Source organism: Mixophyes fleayi, chromosome 5 (genome assembly GCF_038048845.1).
Source record: "Mixophyes fleayi isolate aMixFle1 chromosome 5, aMixFle1.hap1, whole genome shotgun sequence".
Classification (NCBI taxonomy): domain Eukaryota; kingdom Metazoa; phylum Chordata; class Amphibia; order Anura; family Limnodynastidae; genus Mixophyes; species Mixophyes fleayi.
In genome coordinates, this window is record NC_134406.1 from 212,510,667 (window position 1) to 212,529,162 (window position 18,496).

The 18,496-nt window shown below is 39.7% G+C and overlaps 1 protein-coding gene across 2 annotated transcripts in view; it reads right to left on the bottom strand.

Moving 5' to 3' along the window:
• Window positions 1-1,106: 1,106 nt before the first annotated feature.
• The window catches only part of ANKRD29 (ankyrin repeat domain 29), a 55,908-nt gene continuing 38,518 nt past the window's right edge, over window positions 1,107-18,496 (bottom strand). Inside the window, exons 6-10 of one of the 2 annotated variants that reach the window (XM_075213426.1) lie at window positions 15,499-15,597; window positions 12,916-12,966; window positions 9,286-9,381; window positions 3,654-3,752; window positions 1,107-3,443 (exon numbers count right to left, since the gene is read on the bottom strand). In XM_075213426.1, coding sequence (XP_075069527.1) covers window positions 3,354-3,443; window positions 3,654-3,752; window positions 9,286-9,381; window positions 12,916-12,966; window positions 15,499-15,597 — 435 coding nt within the window. In that variant the 3' untranslated portion in view covers window positions 1,107-3,353. Of the gene's footprint in view, window positions 3,444-3,653; window positions 3,753-9,285; window positions 9,382-12,867; window positions 12,967-15,498; window positions 15,598-18,496 lie in introns of both variants that reach the window. The other variant, XM_075213425.1, reaches the window with a different exon arrangement.

Sequence of the window (18,496 nt, forward strand, 5' to 3'; positions counted from 1 at the left end):
AAATTAGTTAGGAGTATTACTGTGGCATAATTTGAACTGAGGGCATTACTGTGGCATAATATGAACTGGGGGCACTATTAAATATTGAACATCAATGTTTATTTGTTAGCCCCAGTACTATTAATATGATATTAGCGTGATAAAATAAGAAATTATTAAATATATATATATTTTACACACACACACACACTAATGGCACACCTGGGCTTGAAGACATTTTTGCCGGCGCACTGATACAAAAAGGTTGCCAACCCCCGATCTAACACATTGGTTATTGCAATTCCCTCTTTACTGGATTCTTCCCAGAATCAGACTATCACCCCTACAATCTATTTTGCTTTCAGTGGTTAGATTGATTTTCATTGCAAATCGTTCTTCCTCTGCTGATCCACTCTGTCATTCCCTACATTGGTTGCCTGTTTTTCACCGAATCCAATATAAAATACTTCTACTAACATACAAGGGCATCAACAAAACAGTCCCGACATACATCTCCACACTTGTCTCAAAATATCTCTCAACTCAACACCTCCGTTCTGCACAATGTCTATGTTTCTTATCTGCAGTCATTACTTGCTCTCATTCCTGGTTACAGGCCTTTTTTTGGGGGTTGCACCCACTTTGTGGAATTCCCTCCCTCGCACAATAAGACTTTCCTCTAGTCTTCAAACCTTTAGGTGTTCTTTGAAAACCCACCTCTTCAGGCAAGCTTATAATATTCCTCAACCACCCTCTTAACCTCTCTAGGTTACCTTAGTACCTCCCTTCACACAGTTTACGCAAGATAACAACAATCTTTTGACCAACATTGCTGTATTACTGGATTGTTTTTTTTATTATTTTTTCTGGACTTTTTACCTTTGCAATCTAGATGGACCAATATGCAATATGTAGCACTTACCCTAAAATATCCAACTCTCATTGTCCCATAGATTGTAAGCTAGCGAACAGGGCTTTCTTATATCTCTGTCTGTCTGTGTTACCCAGTATTGTTTTATTACTGTGTTTGTTCCCAATTGTAAAACGCTATGGAATTTGCTGGCACTGTATACATAAATGATGAGGAAATGATGATGGTAATATTTAGATAAATACAAGTAGTAACATAAAGGTAAACAGGGTTTATTTAGAAATGGGAACAGCACCCATATTTTCACTGTCAATCAAATACATATAACTAATTACAACTTGTTTATATTTATAATTACTACACCAGTATAATATTGCCCTGTGGGTAAAGCCAGAGCTGAAACATGTAATTGCATAGAAATATATTTATTATTATTGCAGTACATGCTGAGAGAGCTAAAGGTTTATTTATGCATACTCCACAAAAGGTTATTGGTCTATAAGGTGTAGGGGGTCATCCCATTTAAATCAACAGTTGATAATCATACATACTGGAGAATATCATTGTAGCTCGATAGGTTATTCAGTCACTGAATTGTTAGAATAGTAATATTTTCCATGAGAAAGCTTTGTGATTGTCCTTTTTCATGTTAATCCATTATACTCACATTGCTATTTTGCCCAGAACAGAAAACATTCTTCAGAATGTTGCTATTTAAGCAATAACCTGTATTCTGCCACATTAGATAATCTACTTTTGAGATGCATTTATGAAAACTGCTGCTTAAGAAATAAGTGGTGTTTCTCATAGTAACAAATCAGATTCTGTTATTTTTCTAGTGCAGGTTGAGAATTGAGAACTAATGTCTGATTGGTTGCTATGGGTAATATCACTTTTTTCTCCACCAGTTTCTGGAAATGTTTTTGGGGCCTATTTATGAAGCCCTAAACTATGCTGAAATGCCTTTTTGCGCATGGTTTAGGCATTATTAAGAAAAATTGTAATTTAAGTAGACACTATTGGAGATATCTCTTGCACTAGGCAAAGTACCACATTAACCGCAGTTCCCATAATACTCAAGATGGCATTAGTAATTCAATACAATGGGCAGATCATAGTATTGCTGCTCTCCCTTGGTCAAAACCCAGACGCGCTGTCCCGACGTGACTTTATTAGTAAATTGCCCCCAAGAGTCACCCGTCATCGTTGCGATACAGGGCAAAAAGGCTCTTTTGTGTCACCTATTTAAACAACTACCACTTTCTCATATTATTAACTAGTGAGGGGTAACATTCAATCTGGTGGCCTCACAAGGCCCTCATTAATTTAATCTGTGGCTCTCCTGAACAGGAATCAGCCTATGCCTTACTAATGTACAGCCAACCAAGGATATCAAAACATAGGAACAATTTCCAGAGACATATTCTGCTGGACAGATATTTCTGCCTATCAAATTGCACATTCAGGATAGGCACAATCCGGAAAAATACTATATATCCAGCATTCAGAACAGGAGAAGTGGTGGGGTATATGTTTTGAACCATTAGGGAAGGTCTGCCAACAGTACCATAAGAGCAATTGGCCCAGGGGCACTCTGGGGCCAGGCACTTTGGTGCTACAAATAGTTTACTGAGCAGTTCACAGCCACTATATATAGCATTTAAGATCGCTGTGTGAATATGTTCTTATTCTCACTGGCCCATTCCTGGAGTCACACATCAGATTTTGACCTCAGAAGAAGAAATAAATACTTTTATGCTTGTTCGTCAGAAGAGCACAGTTGCTTGTTCATCATGAGATTCTACCTCTGACTTATAATGGACTTCCTATGGTACACTGTCGTGGGATAGGGGGATTTTGGCCTCTTATTTAAAAAATGACTGTGCATGGATATTAGAGACGTATGACTGCTATGTCTGGATTAACCTGTGGCGTGATCAGTGTAAACACAATGCATTCCGGTGACGGTGAACCTAATTGTAGGCTTCCCTTTCTACATGAAACAAATGTTGTGTAATATAAAAATAAGACTTGAAGAAAAATGTTTGCTCAAAACAATACAACAGTATTACCTGTATATTTTCATTCCACGTGCTGAAGGGCTGCTGCTCTGTAGCTGTTATATAAGTACAGTAGGCTCCCTGACTTATACCTGACAATAGCATAGCTTATCTCTGCATCTAGACCAAGCAGATCCTATCCTTTCTGACTGGGATTCCTTGGCCAGAGATACTATGTGATGGCACATATGGTGACCCTTATAGACATATTAATATTGGCATGGCTCAGTACTTACATTAATATTGTCTTAAGACTCAGCTGGTAAAGGCATTTTTGGGTTAATGTAACTTCCAATTCTTAATCCAAGAAAGCACAGTCATTCCCCCCCCCCCCTCTGAATAACATACATTACCACAATGCGTAGAGTGCGCTGGCTATCAGACTTGCAGCAATATAATAAGAGCAAAACATATTTTAAACAAGTATAAATAAGTGACACAATTCAAGGCTGAGTACTCTTGATTGTTTCTTCTGTCTTCAGGAGACGTAACATACGCTCATTTTTTGTCAGGTCCGCAGGTAATTCATTGGCCTGAAATAAAAAAAAGATGGTAAGGAATGCCTTACTGCCATTGAAGAAGATGGTGTTGGAAATATGTATGCTTCCTAAGTAAATGTGTGGTTCTACATTAATCAAAAACATTAGCCATTCAGACACAGCTAATATTGTCATTCTGTAAATCAAGTATATTTATCTGGCACTTAAATGCTAACATAATACTTTTACGAAGTAGGAACTTACCTTATTTCTAAGTGTAGGGTTGGCTCCTGCTTCTAAAAGTAGGGACACTGATTTGATGTTCCCACCTAGAACTGCAGCGTGGAGGGCGGTGGACCCATTCTAGTTTAAAGAGCAAAAAACAATTTCAACAATGCAATGGCGGAATTAGTGTCAGAGCAAGTTATATGTACACCTGCTGTCTGATACTGTTTCAGTGGATTGTAGTTAATGAAACTGAAAATGCTGTACACCCGTTTGAGTACCAGTGTGTCCAATGGCTAAATGTGCTTGTATTTTATACAAAAAATACAGCTGTTTAAATACAGAAGCCACCTCACCTTCTATGGGTGGTAATTTCTGTATAGTAGTTTATTGCTGTTATTCTGTTCATCCAAGGACATCAGATGTCTGCGTTTTTTGGAAGGCAAACCTGAGTGACAGATTTCCTTTGGCAAAATCCATGTGTTTACTGGGGAAAACAGGACACATAGCAGCCCTACTAATGGATGATACTGTAATTTACCTTGCTAAAAGTACTGGAATATATACAGTACATAGCAATCCATGCTGTTTATTAATTGTAATTATATTTTGGGCAGCATTTGCCCTCAATGACAGCAGCAATACACAGATGAAATGAATATAAACCTTTCTGAAAGGTTTAAGGGTTTTAAACACTGGTCGTCACCGAGAAAAAAAAAAAAAGAACACTCTTCCCTTTATCCTCCTATTTCCTTCCTTTTTTCCTTTTTTTTTTCCTTTTAAGAAGAAAAAAAAATAAATAAAAAAAGAAATAAAAGTTTCGAAGGAGAATATTACCCAGATACTCTGGAAAGGGAGACAGCATCAAGGGTCAGGCCACCTATGAACATAGGGAGCTCTTCTTAGGAGGAAGGAGTTGGTATAAGAGGTATGGGGTTATAAGTAAAGCCAAAGAGCCCAAATCTGGTGAAATTTATCATACCTATCATGTAGGCCATGTGGGCAATAAACCAAATATAGGATCGTAGAGCCGCCATAGTGGGGGGTTCAACTTGTTTCCAAGACTTAGCTACTAGGCATCAATCAGAGGCTAACAGAAGAAAAGACCATGGATCTTTCCGGACAGGGCATGGAAGGAGGGAGGAGAGGGGGGTCCTAACTCGATCCCAAAAGGAGGATATTTTAGGACAGGACCACCAGATATGTAAGAAAGATCCCATCTGGCCACCACCCCGCCAACATAATGGAGAACTAGAGGGGAACATTTTAGTGAGTTTGTCAGATGTGTAGTACCACCTATAATATATTTTATATGCGTTCTCCTTCAACAAAGTGGAAATAGAGCTGGTGGCAACTTGATCCCTTATGATTTTATTCTCCCTAATTTTATGTTATTTTATTAGCTAGAATTGCACCAATCTCTTAATAAAATTTTACGTTGTGGTATCTCTAGGACCCGCTTGGTAGGAAATTATTCTCCAATTTCTACTACAGTGTAGTTCTCACATACTGTATGCCCTTCCATACCATAAGTTCAGTGTGGGCCCTTTAACAAACAGAGGTTGGAAAGTAATTTTTTGTCAGGTCCCTCAGATTTCCATTGTCTCAAGTGTCTATTTATAACATCTTAAATTTCTGCACAGGGCTTATTTGACACCGCTAAGCATGTCAAGATGTGGTTTGCTGCAGTCGTAAGTTTGCCCTAGATGGACTATGCCCTTTGAAACATGGTGATCACTGAAGTACTAAGTCTAATTATCCTGCAATATCTCATTGGTTATAAACCCCTTCATGTTCCTATACCAATGCTGGTCCCTGCTTGACCTAGTGTGCCTTGTATCCTGATCTGTTCTCACTGTTTGATCCGTATTGTTTAAAGGATTCTCAGTTTTCTCCTGTTCCTGACCTTGGCCTGTTAAACAGATCTGCATACACTGTATATCTATAACTGCTCTGCCTCCAGGCTTGTTAAAAGAACTGCTGTCCTCTGCTGTTCCTGATCGTGGCTTGTCTATTACTCTGCATTAAACCATGCTAGTCAGATTCTCAGTTTACTCAGCTGTTACCATCTAGGTTAGTCACTACCTCCTATTGTGTTCTGTCCACTCCACTGGGCAATAGTGAGATCAACAACTACTACTACTCAAGCTTAAGTCCTGGGGGCAAATGAGTACTGTGGAACATATATAGATCCTCGGAACGGGGGCTGCTAAAGGTAAACATCTTGCAAACCAGTTCTAGTAGTTGAGGATCACATGCCACATTGCCCTTTAACAGCCCCCTTCTTACATCAAGTTTCTAGGAAGAGATTCTTCAGTTTGTGAGTAAATTTTTTTGTGTTTCATTTCCCCACATTGCTTATAGACTAGTTAAGGAGCTTCCTCTCTATAGATATCATATATTGTTATTACTTCATCTACTGTTTTATGCTAACAAAGTTGTACTACTCTCTGAGAAGTCCCCGACCTTTCCAACATTATAATGTTAGATGAGGATGGTTAATGGGGCTGTTGGTTTAATTAAGTTAAGTTAATAAGTTAATATATATGGCTAGATGGTGTTTTTGGGTGGAATGACCATACACTTTGGTCTCTTCCAGCAGATGCCTTTAGTGCTTAATGTATTAGAGGTGCCACAGTCTGTGAATGGTTGTGTGTGCATGGGGAGTGTTAGGAGGAAATAGGGGACAGAGCAAATTTGATCTGCTATAAGTTTGTTTTTTTATGTATGTGTAAAAGCGATACAATTTGATTTTAAAAAATTAAAGCGTTTCTCCACTTTCCCTTGCAAAATGCCAAATTAAAATATTTAACAGCAATTCGACTGCGGAAAGCTTGAAAGAGAATGTAGGAATGTGATTAGCCCAGAGCCACAGCTAGCCAATCACAGGACGACTGGTTTGAATATCCCTTCTTCATGTTTATATCCCTATCTCTAGTTTCTCCAAATGGGCCTTCCCCCTCTTTAACCGCAACCTCCCTTCTTTCAGTCTCACCTTACCTCATATTCCACCCGATGCAAGCAAATCCACATGCATACAGCGATACCTAAATGCTCTCAACTCGATCTACTTCTGCCCTATAACTCACTCACCAGCTTAAAGACAAAAATGACATAATTTGACAAGTTGTCTCCTTATGACAGACCACACACACAGCACTGGCCCCTGAGCAGTGGCCCATCCTTCTAAGGGGATTTTTGGTATGGGGCACAGGGGTTGATTTATCAAAGAGATGTAAGACCTTTTCCTGAAGAAAATTAATGTTTCCACTGGGAAAAGGCTTTGTCTTCTCTTAATGTGGTGAACCTCTGGTGGGGGTGCCAATTTTTTTGTGGCAGTACTCCCTGTTCTGGTAACACCATCCTCAGATAGCGTTACCACACCAGAAGCATTTAAAAAATACTTTATTTGTGTAATGACCATGTATGAAAGGACAGTAAGAGGCAAACAAAAAAGGTCTAAATTATATCTGCATCGCTGTGGGATACTTTAATACTGTAATTTTACTATTAGAACATGAATCAGATTTCTTTGCCCTGTGGCTTCTTGTCACTGATAATATTTACTTATATCGTTTAAAAGTGCAAATCCGCTCTAACATCATAAACAATAAGATATTTGCTTTCATTGTCTAACTTGCATTGTATAGATAAATGTTAATTGTTGATTGGTGTTAATGCAGATTTACACCTTTCACAATGTTAGCAAATAACTTATATTAGTCCCTTTATGAACAAGAGTATCTTATATGTTTGTGACCAGATCACTTACTAGCTCTCGTAACCTCTTTCCTCACTGTATAAGCATTTACTAACACTTCCAACATTTATTGTTTCAAAACAATAAATTACCTCTTAAATACAAGTAAAAACGATTGTTAACAACCACATGTCAAATGCCAGAACTAATTTTTTATCTGCTTTGTGTATTTTACTAAATTTCACACTTTTTTAGGACATATAAGGGGAGATTTAATCGGCCGCTATGTGCCTCCGGACATCACCATGATGTTGGCTGCACACATAGCCGTCCATTACGGTAAGGAATCTCTGCTCATTTTGAAAAATAAGAAGAGATTCCATCCTCAACATTGGCGCAATGTGTCTCTGTGAACTGTTCCAGAGACGCATTGTGCTAAACTGAATCTCCTCCATAGACCTTTCTTTTGGTAGTGTAGGGAAAGAAAAATATTTTTATTTTAACTGCATTGCACAAGTTAAAACAGATAGAATATACTTCCCATAGTCACTATAAACCACAGAATGTTACCACAAAAGTATTGATAGCTTTCCTGAGTAGGGATTCCAAATATACAGTATGTATGTGATATAATCTAGGATGGATATATAGGGCCTGAAACAAAGGCGATTTTTCCACTTTTTGTGTCTTCATTCATTTTTCTTTAAACATGGGAACCTATCTTGGGTTTCCCTATTGCGAGCACTTACAGATTCTAAGAGCAGCTGACATATCAGCCACTGTTAGATCCAGCCTACACTGGATACATCCGTGCTGACATTTTGGGGAGATATGAGACAGATTTATTGGTAGCTCCATGGGCTCCCTATTCATATGGAAATCACAGATTAAATCAGTATCTATACTGAGCTATACATAGAGCTTACGTTGAGTGTTGTGTACTGCCATCCCAGGGCTAGGAAACACAAGTGAAAGTTCCTGGCCATTCAATGGAATCTGACCATTAACAGCTGGGTGTGGTGTATGGCCGTGCAGATGTACATTTATATGCCAATCAGGAAGCAGTTAATGGTCATTTACATGGGCGGATCTAGAGAATACTTCTACCCGGGGCGATTTAGGGGGGAGGGTTAGGCCCCGCCCCTTTTTTTTACATCTGAGCCTGCCGGCGGCTGCATACTATGTGCAGGTCCGTTCAGCAGTGACAGGTAGGGACAGTGTGCTGCCCGGATGCTCTGATTGTGTTTAAAACACAATCAGAGCGGCCGGGCAGCACACTGTCCCTGCCTGTCACTGCCGAACGGTCCTGCACATAGTGTGCCGCCGCCGGCAGTAAGCCCCTTTTAGGCGGGGGGGGGGGGGGGGTGTCCAAAAATAGGGACTCTCATTGATTAGTTAGGACCACCCTATTAGCAGAAGCGGTGTGAAGTGGCGGGTTGCTTAGCATACATTTGCAAATGTGTGTAACTAAGAATTCTGCATTTTTGTGTACAAGTAGAAATAGCAGCTTTGTTACTGGTTAACAGCGGTGTGCTGGGGGGATTTTTCTCTGTATTTTCTCCTTTCAGGATAACTCCACCCTTTCAAGCACCTGTTGTTAGCCTATAAATTGATTGAACAACTTACCTTTCTGTTTTGTCTACTGTGAGGAGTGGCCAGTTAGGAAATAAGCAATGTTGTTTACTGGTTTTGTTTATATTTGTTGTTTCTTTATTTGACATATTTCTATCTACAATAAGCCTTTTTTCTCAATACAACACCTTCCACATCTTCTTCTCCATTCTCCACCGCACAGTCATCCCTGCTCCCAGCCATTTGTGCGGAAACATAGTGGTAAATTACAGAGATTCATAATGAAATAAAAGAGTATGTGCAGCACATTAACACTGTATATAATATTGTCATTCCATTTTCCTTTTTAAAACTTTTTTAAATCCCAGATTATTTTATTTACATTATTAGATTTCTTACCTTCAGGATACCAAGTGTAGGAGAGAACTTCAACATTTCTTCTATAACATCACTGAAGCCCTTAGATGCAGCTTTAAACAACGCGGAGGTGCCATCCTGAGAACAATGGGATTATACACTGGATATGAGAACAGCACTTACTCTGCTCTTTGTTACATAGTATTACACCCTTTAGAAGATAACTGTTTGGAACACTCTAACTCTGATCTATGAAACCTGTGGCTCTCCAGTCCAGATGAGCTGCGGCTGTGAGGACATGCTTGGATTCGTAGCTCCATAGCAGCTGGAAAGACACAGGGGACCTGGGTCATTAAGGAGAGCAAGGCAAAAAAAGGAGTAACTTTGTACCTTGGCAAACCCACGTTGCATTGGAGGGGAGGTAAATTTAAAATGTGGGGACAGATTTATAGTTGGGATGGGGCATCAACTTTAAATTTCAATGTAAAAATAAAGCTATCAAGTATGTGTGTGCTACATGAAAAATCAGACAGTATTTTCATTACATGCAAAATAATAAACTAATTTGCACCCCTTACATTGTAACATGGTTTGTCTAGGATCAAGTTTACCTCTTTTCTTGCCTTGCTCTCCTTAATGACTCAGGCACAGGTTGACTACAAATGTTGTAACTGAACAATTTTAGATACTCTCAATCCATCTCATACTAGAATGACCGCATATTATTCAATTCACCATCCCCAAAAATTCAAGCAAACTACGTTCAACACGGTAATCCACTAGTAACTTGGAAGAGTCAAAATCATGGTTGGGGTACAAAACTGCGAATGGGAAAATTTCAACAAGACTTATAGTGACATTAAAATCCTGAACTTTGTAATCCCGACATGTACAAAATAGAGACTTACTGTAGTAGTTACACAGAACATTTCCAGCAAGGTTGCTATAAATGCAGATGTCACTCACCGGAGTGTGAGTGCCTCCACTCTGGTACGTGGTTCTCCATCTTTCCCGCTCACACCTGTGTTGAACCGCGGCCGTCCGCCATCCTGTCGCACTGCGCAGGTCCCTTTAACAACTACACCTGACCACTAATGTGATTGATGGATCAATCACCTCACCCTATTTAAGGCACCTGCAGCCTTAGGTAGTGGCCTGATCTTGGAGTCTCATTCCCAGTGATTCTCTATAGGTGTTCCTGTGAGCTACTCGTGTCTGCAGTTTCCAAGCTGCTTCCAGCTCTACTCGTGTCTGCAGTTTCCAAGCTGCTTCCAGCTCTACTCATCGGCGGTTCCCATACCCGCTACAGCATTACTACTCAGCTGATCGTCTGCAGTTTCCAAGCTGCTTCCTGCTCTACTCACCGGCGGTTCCCATACCCGCTACAGCATTACTACTCAGCTGATCGTCTGCAGTTTCCAAGCTGCTTCCTGCTCTACTCACCGGCGGTTCCCATACCCGCTACAGCGTGTCTACTCAGCTGATCGTCTGCAGTTTCCAAGCTGCTTCCTGCTCTACTCACCGGCGGTTCCCATACTCGCTACAGCGTGTCTACTCAGCTGATCGTCTGCAGTTTCCAAGCTGCTTCCTGCTCTACTCACCGGCGGTTCCCATACCCGCTACAGCGTGTCTGCTCAGCTGATCGTCTACAGTTTCCAAGCTGTTCCCTGCTCTACTCAACGGCGGTTCCCATACCCATTACAGCGTGTCTACTCAGCTGATCGCTTCTTCAGCTTCCCAGCTGATTCCTGCTCTACTTGGTATGCATAACCACTATTGACTATTATTGTTTACTTGTATACCTACTGAACTATACGTGACTACTGCACTAAGGTACAGTTACCTATGATAGACTGTCTATGCTACATTGCCTGTTTACCCGGACAAGCTTCTCACTCAGCTGCGGTATGCTCTTATCATATTGACTTTGTTGTTACTTGCATATCCGCGCTGACCCGCTTCTCCACACTGCAGAGCCAGCTACTATATTGACAGACTATTCATTGTACTTACCTACTTGTGTTGTACAAAACTCCTTTCTACTCGCGCTGTTTCCACACAGCTACAGTTTGCCGTTTCCACACCACTCTCCTGCACCTGGACAAGTCCTCATTCCTCCTCACAGCAGTGGTACAAATTGCTACACGCAGACCACTGACTTCCCTGCTACCTACCAGCACCTGGACAAGTCCTCCTATCACAGCAGTGGTACAACTTGCTATACGCAGACCACTGACTCTCCTGCTACCTACCTACACCTGGACATTCCTCATCACAGCGGTGGTACAACTTGCTATATGCAAACCACCGACTACCCCGCTACCTACCTGCACCAGTACAACTCTTCCCATCACAGCGGTGGTACAACTTGCTATACGCAGACCACTGACTCTCCTGCTACCTACCTACACCTGGACATTCCTCATCACAGCGGTGGTACAACTTGCTATACGCAGACCACCGACTACCCCGCTACCTACCTGCACCAGTACAACTCTTCCCATCACAGCGGTGGTACAACTTGCTATACGCAGACCACCGACTACCCTACTACCTACCTGCACCAGGACAACCTCCTCATCACTACAGTGGTACAACTTGCTGTACGCAGACCACTGACTTCTCCACGAGCTACCTTCACCTACTCACGTCCTCTCATCTCGTCTGAAGCTATATCGCTTCTTCTCTACATTTCCAAGTCGCTGACCTTCCACCATCAACAGCTGCAAGTCATTGACTTCATAAGACATTCTCTACTTTCCTGCTGTTATCATCATTCCAATCATTCACCTAACTGCCCTGAGGTCCGTGGTCAACACCGCCCCTCTGTCAGTTATAACATCAGGTGAAACTCGGGTATAAACTCCTAGTGCCCGTGACAGCAGACAGCAGAACAAGCCTGCACTGTGATGGTCATCACTTAAAATAGCGACAGTTACATTGCAGGTATTAAGGGGGCAATGCGAGGGCCTGGCGTCTGTGGAATGTTTTTTACTAAGGCTTACACATTACAGTTGTGAGCACATATACATATCATGTAGCCACTCACCCACCCACTAATATATCTGTGTAGAAGTGACTCCATGATGTAACATATTTGCCTCTGGGGGGGTGGGGGCGCACAGCAGTGTGCAGAGTGAATCAACAATTTAAAAAAATATTTATTCAAATTCTTGACTTGGTCCATTTTATAGGACCCGACCATTAAGATGCAGTGTCCTGTGCTTCCCTCCTGTCCCCTGCCTGTCACCCCTGGTGGTCCACCATATAATTACATTGTTGATGAGTGTGGTGCCAGCAGGAGGTTTGGAGGACTTAGGAATTATGACAAGCCAATTCTGGCACCTTTTATAAATTTTGATAATTCCTGTCTCAGTTGTAGGGGGAAATATACTGATCGTATATTGATTACTAGATCTGCTGTATTTGGTAATTGACCTGTTTAGAACAAAACAGTAAACTTCTTTCAAAACTATAGACTAACATATCTGTATGGTAAGAGGAGCCTGACCTTCTTATCACGGCACACTGCAATGTATTAGATAAACCTAGTATCAATATTGAAGACCTACAGTCACAGAAGTAATAAGATGGATTAATATTGACAAGTCAGTGTGTAATTACAATGCGAGCAGCATCTCGATCAGCTCCTCTCAGCAGCAGTACTCTCACCAGCTCACTGTACCCCAGCTGTGCAGCTATCCAGAGGGCAGTGGTTCCGTCCTGTAGGAGAAAGCACGTAGTTTATGTCATATCCATAAATAAGGAAATAGACCATGCTAAATATAAGTGCAGTTTATATTTTTTCATTATGTCATTGGAGCCTCTAGTACATTGGGGCTCATGTACAGTTGGATGCATCTGCTCTCAGAACATACTCAGAAAAAGGTGTACACAAAAAGCATCCTTATGTAGGTATGTTGCCTATCTCAAGAGTCGACCAGCTCAAAAACAGTATTGTTCTTGTTGGAAAGTTAGGCAGTCTTCAGCCATGTATTTATATAATCAGGCAGAGCTATTTACTTTGAAGCTGTTAGATACAACACAGCTCTGCTCTAAATTACTACTAATAGCTACTAAACTAGCTAAGATTCAGTTCATTTTGCGTCTTCTAGTCGACCAATCAGATTCTAGTTTTCATTTATTTAGTGCATTCTACAAAATGACAGACGGAAGCTGAGCTGCATGGCTGGTCCGCTCAGTACTCCTAAACTGTTGACAATCTTAAATCACTATATTTTAACATACAATTAGGTTATTGCTTAAATCATGCATGTGTGTCTTTTGAATCAGTTCCCATATTTTCTAGTATATTCATGTACTGTAATCAAAGTGCATGCCCCCATTGTACTGCACTGCAGAATTTGTTGTCACTTTGCAAATAAAACTTAGTAGCTTAGATATGAAATGATAATGCAAGAGACATTCCCAGTAGATGGCGCTATATACATTCAAATTTATTTTCATGTGCAAAAACCTTATTTGGATTTTCTTATTAGTTATTTTACATACGTAGTTTTGTTTTACAACACTTTAAGTACTGTATGTATAAAATGCACAACTACAATTAATAATAACTGTAATAATACATAATTTCAATAAACTTTCATATACACAGTTAAAAATGTGCTAAAAGAGGTACTGGAAGACTGGTGAGTGATTTATTTGTTCTCACTTGTTGCCTGCAGACTTGGAAACATAATATTGTCCTACTGATTACAGACGCCAGGTAAAAATTACTGTTCTTATTACTATTTACTACTATTTGATGAGCATAAACACATGTACCTTGAACTATGAATTAAGTTAAATAAAAGTAAAAATCAGTTTCTGATACAAAAGGAAAGAGCAGTACAATAACATGCAATGTTTATAGAGCTTTTTGATCATTTGACTCTTGGGGAAAGAGATAAATTGTGGTTACATGGTTGCATATCTTCCAACATGACCCTTTTCAAACATTCTTTTCTGTGTATGATTGGGAGATAACCCCTTTCTCCGGCAAATCTGGGTGTTTTTACTTGAGTTAAGGATTCATCAAGCGGTTGTAGCAGTAGCCTCTCCGGTGAACAGTTCCCAGGGCGATAGTGGTGGGAACCAAGGAGAAATAGGAAAATATCATAGATATCTTTCCATGTAGTCTCCAGCCACAATTCCTATGGTTCTCGGAGACAGCAAAATGCTTTATTATTTCAATAAGGCAGTTTTCTTATTTGCATTTAATTTACAATTTTCTTTGTTTTACATTTCTAAATATTTTTTTTTTTTTTTTTAATTGGAAAGTGGAACTGGGAGCCCAAGTCCAGGCTCCTAGTAACACTGCACATGTGTGAACTGGGAAAGCCGTGCCAGGCATGCACAGAGGACACTGGCTGGCGTCCTCTCTCTGCTGCCATCCAGTATAACCGCTCAGCTGTACCGGTAAAAAGTCGATGGTAAATTGCAGCAATAAAAAAAAAATAATTTAAATTTATGATCGCTGCCTGATCATAAATAGACCCATAGTTATAATTAGTCCCTAATTCCCACGGACGGTCCTGAACTTTAAAAGTTTTTGTATTTTGCAATATAGTCCAGCTGCTCATTTCAATTTGTCTTATCCTGTAGAGCAGATGCAACACTCTGTGGGCAGTATTCATTATTAGAGATCATTATTGTTTACATGTAGCCACTACTAGGAAAGAGCTTTAAATTGTTTCCTAATTTTATTCATTTATTTTTCCTTATTAATATAACTTTATTCAGTCTACTTGTTATGGGTCCTTCTTCTTCTGGACCCCACATTTTATTACTTTAAAACACATCTGCAGAACTGAACTGCTGCAATATCATATACTATTAAGTTGAGGTATATAGAAAATATAGTCAAAAAGAGAATCTTAAATATAAAGTATCTTCAAATCTTTACAGTTATTATAGCAGATGAATAAAACAGTTTTAGCTTTATAAAATAGGAGTATTTTACTTTATTTGTAAAAGTGCCACTTTTTATTTTGGAAATTGTAGGAACCAATCTTATAGAGGTGATGTTGGTATAAGGTTAGACTATGTGAGCCTCTTTATAAGCAGGAAATGAACAATTGGCGTTTGGTGACCTTAAACAATTCATGTTCATAGCATAGAAACAGCTGCTGTTGTAAAACATTAAACCTATAAAAGCTGAGCAACAAAGTATAGTGAAAAGTACACAGGACAGACAGGTTATACTGGCTATAGGGTAAGACCTAAGAGCAGCAGCTAGCGATAAATGATTACCTGCCGAGGCTGATTCACCTTTGCCCCAAACGTGAGCAATAATCGAACGACATCTACATAGCCGCCCTGTGCCGCAAGAAAGAGTGGAGTCGCCCCGTCCTGAAACAATAAAAAAATATATTTTACCCACAATGGTTTCAGAATCTAATCTCCTGTTCTTGATATCTTTTTATGTTTAAGATCTGGTAGTGAAGACAAATTATATTCTGGTTAAAGGAGATTTAATATGGGATCTAAGAACTATAGATACTAAGTAAAAATAAGATACATATAATAGCAAGAGAAAGTGACAATGCAGTGGATTCCAAACTTTTTGAGTTCAAGGCACCCTTAGGGCCTCCATAATATTTTCAAGGCACCCCTAAGCCAAAATAATTACCAAGTAGTCCCCCGCCTTGCTCACCAATGGCCCTGGCCGAGGCACCCAGGGAGCCTAAGCACACAGTTTAGGAACCACTGCTCTAATGTATTAATAATACAGACAATAAAACAATCAACAGTTATTACAGTAATAGTAAGCTGGATTTCAGCTCGCGGCTCCCTGAGCCGCAAGCTGAAATCCAGCGAGAAAACTACCGTAATAACGGTATTTTTGGCTTCAACGCCAAGAATTGAATATGCCCCATAGTGTCCTAAAGCTGTACAGTATACAAAGAGGTTGTCAAACACAAGTGATGAGTAATGAAGGACATACAGGCATTATATCCCAGGGCTCGAGCACAGGAAATGGTAATAATTTGTATGTGCCCAGTTTTACAAGTGAGGCAGACATTGCTTTAAAGGACCTGTACACTTTCAAACAAGTATCTTCTGTTACATTTATTAAGCTGAAAAATAAATCTTTGCCAATAGAAGAGGGTACCTCTGCACCTCAGTTTAGAAGCTACAGCAATGATCCCACCCGTCCTCTCCAAACTTATTTCTGTGTTACTTTATCAGCAATAGCTCTGTGCAAGCAAGATTCAAACACTTACCAGTGCAACCACAGTGGTGACAATGTCACTGGGGACACACAGCAGCTGTTTCATGCTACTCTGATGCACACAAATGGTAGATGTAGTTTTCTGCCACCATTATTGAGCACAGACATATGTGATATCACTGAAGGCTGCCTTGCCAACACTGAGATTGCATTTTTGAAAAGAAACAACATTGGGGTTCTCAGAACTGTCTAGACAAATATATTTATGGGGTCTTAATGATTGTATAAGAGGCATGTTTCTTGAGCAAATATTAGCTTTATTAGAGATATTATATTAAATATAGAATTACCCTTTAAAGGTTATGCAGACATTAGATAGAGATGAGATATTTTCCAGCACTGGAAGCAGTCAATGATATTTTCATGTTGGTACAAGATTTCTTGCATGTAATGTATGAGCTTAGAAGTTATAAATAAGGATATCTGCTAGTGTAAGTTATGTTGGCAAGCTAAACCCACCTCACCCAAGCTCTTTCCTTTAAGGATGCATGTTAATATTGCTAATTATTTTCAAAGCAATAATTGTTCTGGTTAAATAAGGTCACCCAACTCTCCCCGAGGCAGCACAGGGGAGGAACTGAAATTATACATTATTTATATATTCATTATGCAATGGTACTTTGTATATGCATGCACTATCAAACAACACTAGGGACATTTCTGAATTCTCTAGCCTCTAATCACATGACACAAAGCATAATACCCTGAAATACCTGAAACATAAACAGGAAAACTACATAAACAAACATATATAAACAAACATATATAAACAAACAAATTTACCAAAGTAAACCTAAAAAACTTGTGTTTTGACAACTAACCCTGCTCATTAAACCATGAATTGGAAAGCCTGCTCCCAGTTGATCCAGGCTGTGTTATCTCTTTAGCAAGTTCCAGTGGTAAATGTTTCAATTCCCCCAACTCTTCCAGTTGTCTGATTTGTTTTTACACATTATTCGGTCATGTGACTTAAAGACATAATTCTATTATTTTATTCCTATTTTCTTATACCTTACTCCATTCATGTTTTCTCCATCGTCACATGTTTACAGTTTACCACTCACTCATTTTGCCCATTAAACCTTTTTCTCACCAGCACTTCCTTTAAATGAAGCATATAATCCTCAGTTTATGTAGGTTTCCTCCTAGTACTCCACTTTCTTCCCACAATGCAAAAACTTTCTGGTAAGTTAATTGGCTGCTGACAAAATGGACCCAGGTTTGGTTGTGTGGTAGATACTTTAGACTGTAAGTTCCAGTGGGGGCATGGAATGATGTGAAATATATAAATAGTCTCTGTAAAGCGCTCCCTAATATGGTATGGTATTATATAAATTTATAATAATGATTATTTTCTTTGGTTCTCACAATACTTTCACTTTAAGTTATCAGGTCTTTCTCCATTAATTTAATGAACCCCCACCCATCAATTACATTGCTCTGTCCATGTCTCTCCCACTTGCTTCTGGTCTCTATACTCACTCCATATGCTTCCCAATACTAACGCTTTCACCTATTCTCTTTATGTTCAGTTCTCTATCCTGTGGCCCTGTACAGCATCATGTATGTGGATTAAGCATCATGACAGTGGTTATAGAAATAGCAGAACTAAAGAGCTTGTAATATGATCTCTGACATATTTGTGGCACCAGGGAAGACCACCATATTAAATATGCCTGTTATCTCACACAAGGCACATGGACAATGGACAACTCACGGAATACCTGGGATCACATGTTGTTGTGCTAAGTCCTAGCCTTTGTGGCCTTTCTACAAACCAGGGCCTCATAATGACTAATATGTGAGACACAGAGAGTAACAGAGAGTAAGACAAGTTAGAGTGAAATTATTCTTGTGGAAGGGCTGGAGGTGAGGTGAGATAGCTGTTACCTGTTGGGATCACTCTCTCCAATATAAATACATTTACTATCATGCAGGTAAAGAGTGTGTAAAATAAACTAAAATAATAACTAATATTATGGTGTCAACCGTTACCAGTCTACGGACAACCTGACG